Source organism: Thermochaetoides thermophila (assembly GCF_000221225.1).
Source record: "Thermochaetoides thermophila DSM 1495 unplaced genomic scaffold scf7180000011806, whole genome shotgun sequence".
Classification (NCBI taxonomy): domain Eukaryota; kingdom Fungi; phylum Ascomycota; class Sordariomycetes; order Sordariales; family Chaetomiaceae; genus Thermochaetoides; species Thermochaetoides thermophila.
In genome coordinates, this window is record NW_006383023.1 from 1,170,632 (window position 1) to 1,176,286 (window position 5,655).

Consider the following 5,655-nt stretch of genomic DNA (forward strand, 5'->3'; position numbering starts at 1 on the left):
ACAGACGCAGTCAGCGACTTTGGGGCCAACACCTGGCAGCGTTGAAAGAGCGTCATGTGCAGCACGGTAGCTGGACGGTGCCGAATGATCTTTCCTGTTTGAAAGGGATGGTGCACCGAATGCAGGTACCTCGGGATTCCTTAGCCGATGCAGCCAGTCCGTCCCCAGGCGAGTCGTAATAACTTCCGCTGTCTCAGCAATATACTTTGCTCGGTACCCGAAGCCCAGCTCACGTAAGCGGCTTTCCACACCTTGAACTGTCAGTGCTTGAGGAGGCGGAAAGTCGTGGAAGGGTTCACCAGCGATGGTACCGATATAGCGTCCGTAATGAAGGCACAGTTTTTGTACCATCTGGCTGATGCGCGAGATGTTGTTGTTACTGCTGCAGATGAAGGATACTAATGCCTCCCAAGCATCTTGATTAAGAATACGGATGCCAGCGAACGCAGGGGCACGTTTCGCAAAATTTGGATCCGTGGCTGCCCATTGAGCATAGAGGTTGGAGAGGGAATGTGAAAGGGCGAAGTAGTGGTGAAGAAGGGCGGGTGTGTCGTCCTCTTCGGGACATAAGGAAGGAGAGCTAACTCCCGAGTTTGAAGGAGTAGGAAGCTTTGAAATTTGCTGGGGCCATGTAACTTTGTAGTACAAGTGTGTCGAGTCTTGTTTAAGAGAGATGATGCGGCCATAGAGAGCGCAGTGCCTAGAGCAAGTTAGACCCATGACGGAAGTACTTGAGACTGAATAAAGTCATTCGACTCACCATTCATCATTTATTTGCCGCCAGCGAAAAGCCTCTGAAAAGGATCATATAAGCATCCAATTACAAAAATATTGATAGTTTTTCTGGATTAGAGAATAGTAGGGCGTGGAAGACTTACGTCCACAGCGAAGTGTGGTGTTGATACAAAGCTCTCTAGGGCTCAGGGGCAATTTACGCCACTCTGACAATCTCATTCCAGGCATTTTAGTTAATGTATCTGGCAAGTGTAATGAAAGGAATTAATTCTAATGCTTTCACATATTCAGAGAATGACATGACCAGATCTGCGAATGTCTCTCCAACGATTAAAACAGACGCGACACCGGGTTCAATGATGGAGACTGAAAAGACTGGTGAATGAGATTCTCACCAGCGCGAACCTTCATGGCTCACGGTGGTCCCCTGGCACGGTTTCGAAAACGGACCCACAATATATGATGTGCTAACCATAAATGGATTAGCGCAATGCATGGTGGACCAAACAAGGGCCGCAGCCAACAACCGCATGCTTCATGGATTCCCGCCCAAAAAAGTTCCAGCCTCGCGATCAACAGGCTGGTGTGCTGTAGAGCCACTGTGACCAACATCAGCACCATTCTTCCCCACAGGCTCTCTGTCTTTTGCGAAGAGTCTCTCGCATCATTTTCATACGACGAGAGCTGTAGCAGGATGAACGGTGATAATTATTCTTCGAGAGGTATTTTTTGCCGATGGCGACAGAGCGCCATCAACCCTTTGGCCTTGCGAATTGATTCTGACTGACGCGCCATAGACAGCGGCCGCCACGGCTCCTCTCGTGACTACCCGGTTCGTGACCCGCTCCCACACCCTGTTAGCCCCGCGCAGCAATGTACAGTGCTGGCGCTGAAGTAATCCATCAGTGACTGACTGCGGGTAGTCTTCGAGGCGGGATCGCGATGACCGCCGTGATCGTGACCGCGACCGCGACCGCGAGCGTGAACGTGAGAGGGAACGTGAACGTGAGAGGGAGCGTGAGCGTGAGAGGGAGCGTGACCGCGACAGAGACACAAGGGATAGAGATAGTGGACGCAGACGCTCGCGTTCTCCAGACTATCGCCGCTCCCGTCGTGATGATGAAGACCCCTATGCATCGAGCCGAAGCCGCCGCGACCGCGAGCGCGAAGACCGCTATTCTGGGCGCGACCGCCGCAGCGATAGAGAATGGGATCGTGACAGGGGCAGGAGCCGGAGAGATGACGACGATAGACGCGATCGCCGTGAGCGCGACCTGTTCGATGACCGCCGCCGGCGTGATCGAGACTATGAGAGAGAGCGCGACAGGCGGCGCAGCCTCACACCTCCGCATAAGAAGCGCGAGCCTACACCTGACCTTACCGATGTCGTGCCCATTTTGGAGCGGAAGCGGCGTATGACACAGTGGGATATCAAGCCCCCCGGCTACGACAATGTCACTGCAGAGCAAGCTAAGCTCTCAGGCATGTTCCCCCTCCCAGGAGCTCCTAGGCAGCATGCTATGGACCCAAGTAAGCTTCAGGCATTTATGAGCCAGGGTGGTGGTGCCAACAGCGCTGCTCTCAAGCCCACAAATTCCCGCCAGGCCAAGCGTTTGGTCGTCAGAAACCTGCCGCCCTCGGCGACCGAAGAAAGCCTGGTCAACTTTTTCAACCTCCAGCTTAACGGTCTCAATGTCATCGAAACCACAGACCCGTGTCTTCAGGCACACATTGCTCCCGACCGTTCGTTCGCCATGCTTGAGTTTAGGAACAGCTCGGAAGCGACTGTGGCTCTTGCGTTTGACGGCATATCCATGGATGCAGATGATGCTGGTGCTAATGGCGCAGAGGCTGTCCACGGCGGTCTGCAGATCACTCGACCGAAGGACTACATCGTTCCTGCTGTCGTGGAGGACCCGAACTACGACCCCGACTCTGATGTTCCATCAAGCGTTGTGATTGACAGCCCTAACAAGATCAGTGTTGCGAATATTCCACCTTATCTTAACGAGGATCAAGTCATGGAACTGCTTGTCAGCTTTGGCAAACTCAAGTCGTTCGTTCTGGTCAAGGACAATGGGACTCAGGAGTCAAGGGTAAATTGCTACAACCAGCCAACGTCACGTAATGTTCCTGTGCTAACTTCTCGTCTAGGGTATTGCATTCCTGGAATATGTTGACCCTTCCGTTAGCAATGTGGCCATCCAAGGCTTGAATGACATGCCGCTCGGTGAACAAAAGCTCAAGGTCAAAAAGGCCAGCATCGGCATCACTCAGGTTGCCGGTGAAATGAGCGTTAATGCCATGTCCATGCTTGCCGGTACTACATCAACTCATGCAGAAGCTAGCAGCAGGGTGCTGCAGCTACTGAACATGGTGACGCCTGAGGAGCTGATGGACAACGATGACTATGAAGGTATGTAGCTCTGCCATTTTTGAATCTGCCCCAAGCTTGCTCGAGCTAAACATGTTGCCTGCAGAAATTCGGGAAGACGTCTTGGAAGAGTGCAAGAAGTTCGGAAATGTCCTTTCTCTCAAGATCCCAAGGCCGATCGGCGGCAATAGGCAGTCGGCTGGTGTTGGGAAGATTTACGTGAAATTTGAACAGGTTGAAAGCGCCACGAAGGCTCTTCGAGCCCTCGCCGGTAGGAAGTTCTCTGACCGCACCGTCGTTACTACTTACTTCCCCGAGGTACGTTCAAAAACCAACAGTTGAAGTTTTTCATCTGCTGACTCCTATATAGGAAAATTACGAGGTGAATTGCTGGTGAAGCAGGTATGATTTGTTCATCAGCTAAGGAGCTACATAGGCATCCGTTTTTTAAAGGGTCGCAACCCCGGACGACCCAAGGACACACACAAAGGAGGGGAGGAATTAGTAGAGGGCCTCAGGACTGAAAGGGTTGTTGCGCAAGGAGTTTCACAATACTTGTGTACAATTATGCGGGCATTTGGTCGTAACTGTACGAAAAACAATCTGGGATCACGGTGCTTCACCGTTTTTACAGGAATGACTTCGCGCCTTGGATGTTGAGTTGACTGAACGGTTTGCTTCATTTTCGTGGTAATCTGCTAGCTATCTTTGAGTGGCATGTAGAAGCTTCATTGCCTCTCACTGAACCTACACTATGATATCTGATCACCCACCCCCGGCCAAAAAAAAAAGCTACTTGGATAACGGAGTTTTGCTTCTGAAGTTGGACGTAAATATATCTACATTCCAGTTAGCTCATGCCATGATAGACGAGTCCAAAAAGGGCTTAAGTTTGAAGTGCCTAAAATCAGAAGTCCAGTTTATTCATTGGATTCCGAAGAACCCTAACATAAGAGGTACCAGAATAAAGAAAGATCGGTTTTTGGTCATCATGAGAAGCAGCCAAGGAATCGACAGAAGACCGAAGCAACTTACCATCCGAGTATTTGAGGAGTAGCCACTATAAAAACAAAGTGTCATTGGACAACTCACAGACGGGCACAACTAGAGCGAAAGGCTCATGATAGTGGCTAGCTCGACATCACTAACAGCCACTGTTGTGGTTGGGGTGAGGAGAGAATGTTGGTGTTGCTGGAAATTTTGGGAGATTTTGAACCTCATGGCTTCGGGCCCACTGACCCGATGTGGGATCCACCACCGGAATCTCACGTGACGTTATGAAATCAGCTGATCATGGCTCGGCCCTAGCAGTGTCGAGATTTGGCGGGTAGATCCACTTTTCTTCGAGTGGGTCGCCCCCACTTTTGATTTTCTCCGCCCACAGAAATATCGAAAGCCCAAAAAGTCCGGGTCAAGTCAGCCTTTTTGATCGTTTCCCCCCTTCCCTCGGCAACCATCCGTACAATCATCGACACCGTCGTCGCCAACCTACGCCGTCATCATGGGTCGTCTTCACAGCAAGGGCAAGGGTATCTCGGCCTCGGCCATCCCCTACTCGCGCAATCCGCCGGCGTGGCTCAAGACCACTCCCGAGCAGGTTGTCGAGCAGATCTGCAAGCTGGCCCGTAAGGGTGCTACTCCTTCCCAGATTGGTGTCATTCTCCGTGACTCCCACGGCATTGCCCAGGTCAAGGTTGTCACTGGTATGTTTTCACCCGCTTTGCGACGGTAACAAGAGGTGAAATTTTGAGAGTGTGATACTAATGTGTTTGCGCAATAGGCAACAAGATCCTCCGGATCCTGAAGAGCAACGGTATGGATTAAAAGTCTTTCCTCGAGCCCAGAAAGATGAGGATTATAAACACGTTTGCAAAAATGTTCTTGGGCACGAATCGCTCTTTGCGCCGACCGCCAGTCAGGCTGTAATGGGTGAAGAGGGCATTGGCAGAAGATGGGGGAAGAGATGGAGTATGCCTCTGTTTGGTCAGTTTGGCTGACAGAGTGATGTGTGGTAGGCCTCGCCCCCGATATCCCGGAGGATCTCTACTTCCTCATCAAGAAGGTACGGTTCAATCCCGTGGATAGCCAACTACGTCAATATGCTAACAGCAGCCAGGCGGTCGCTGTCCGCAAGCACCTTGAGCGCAACCGCAAGGACAAAGACTCCAAGTTCCGCCTCATCCTGATCGAGTCCCGTATCCACCGTCTGGCTCGCTACTACAAGACCGTCGGTGTCCTTCCCCCAACCTGGAAGTACGAGTCTTCGACCGCCAGCACCCTCGTTGCTTAAGCGCGGAACGCTGAGCAGGGAATGGTCGGCGATGAGTGTGATGGGGCGTTTCTGCGTTCATTTGCAGCAGCTCTGGACTCGCCAGTGTGCCATCGCCACAGCAGGACAGGTCCGAGCAATTGGCGTTTGGGAATGGAGGGGAAACCTGCATTTTTGAACAGTGCATTGGGCACAAGGCATTTGCCGGCTTTCGTGACATAATAACATGAGAGTCTGGCCGGCGAAGCTACAATTTAGAGGAAAGATTAATGCGAAT

At 51.7% G+C, this 5,655-nt stretch overlaps 2 protein-coding genes across 2 annotated transcripts; both read left to right on the plus strand.

The window, feature by feature from the left end:
• Window positions 1-1,272: 1,272 nt before the first annotated feature.
• On the plus strand, window positions 1,273-3,506 carry CTHT_0003520 (uncharacterized protein; the record flags this gene model as incomplete). Its single annotated transcript, XM_006690835.1, has 6 exons — window positions 1,273-1,318; window positions 1,533-1,567; window positions 1,659-2,831; window positions 2,890-3,151; window positions 3,216-3,427; window positions 3,480-3,506. The coding sequence occupies 6 exons, from the start codon at window positions 1,273-1,275 to the stop codon at window positions 3,504-3,506; spliced, it is 1,755 nt and encodes a 584-aa protein (XP_006690898.1).
• Window positions 3,507-4,610: 1,104 nt separating this feature from the next.
• CTHT_0003530 (40S ribosomal protein uS15) lies at window positions 4,611-5,399 on the plus strand (the record flags this gene model as incomplete). The annotated part of the gene is made up of 4 exons (XM_006690836.1): window positions 4,611-4,812; window positions 4,890-4,922; window positions 5,125-5,171; window positions 5,226-5,399. 4 exons carry the CDS (start codon window positions 4,611-4,613, stop codon window positions 5,397-5,399), a joined length of 456 nt encoding a protein of 151 aa, XP_006690899.1.
• Window positions 5,400-5,655: the final 256 nt, after the last annotated feature.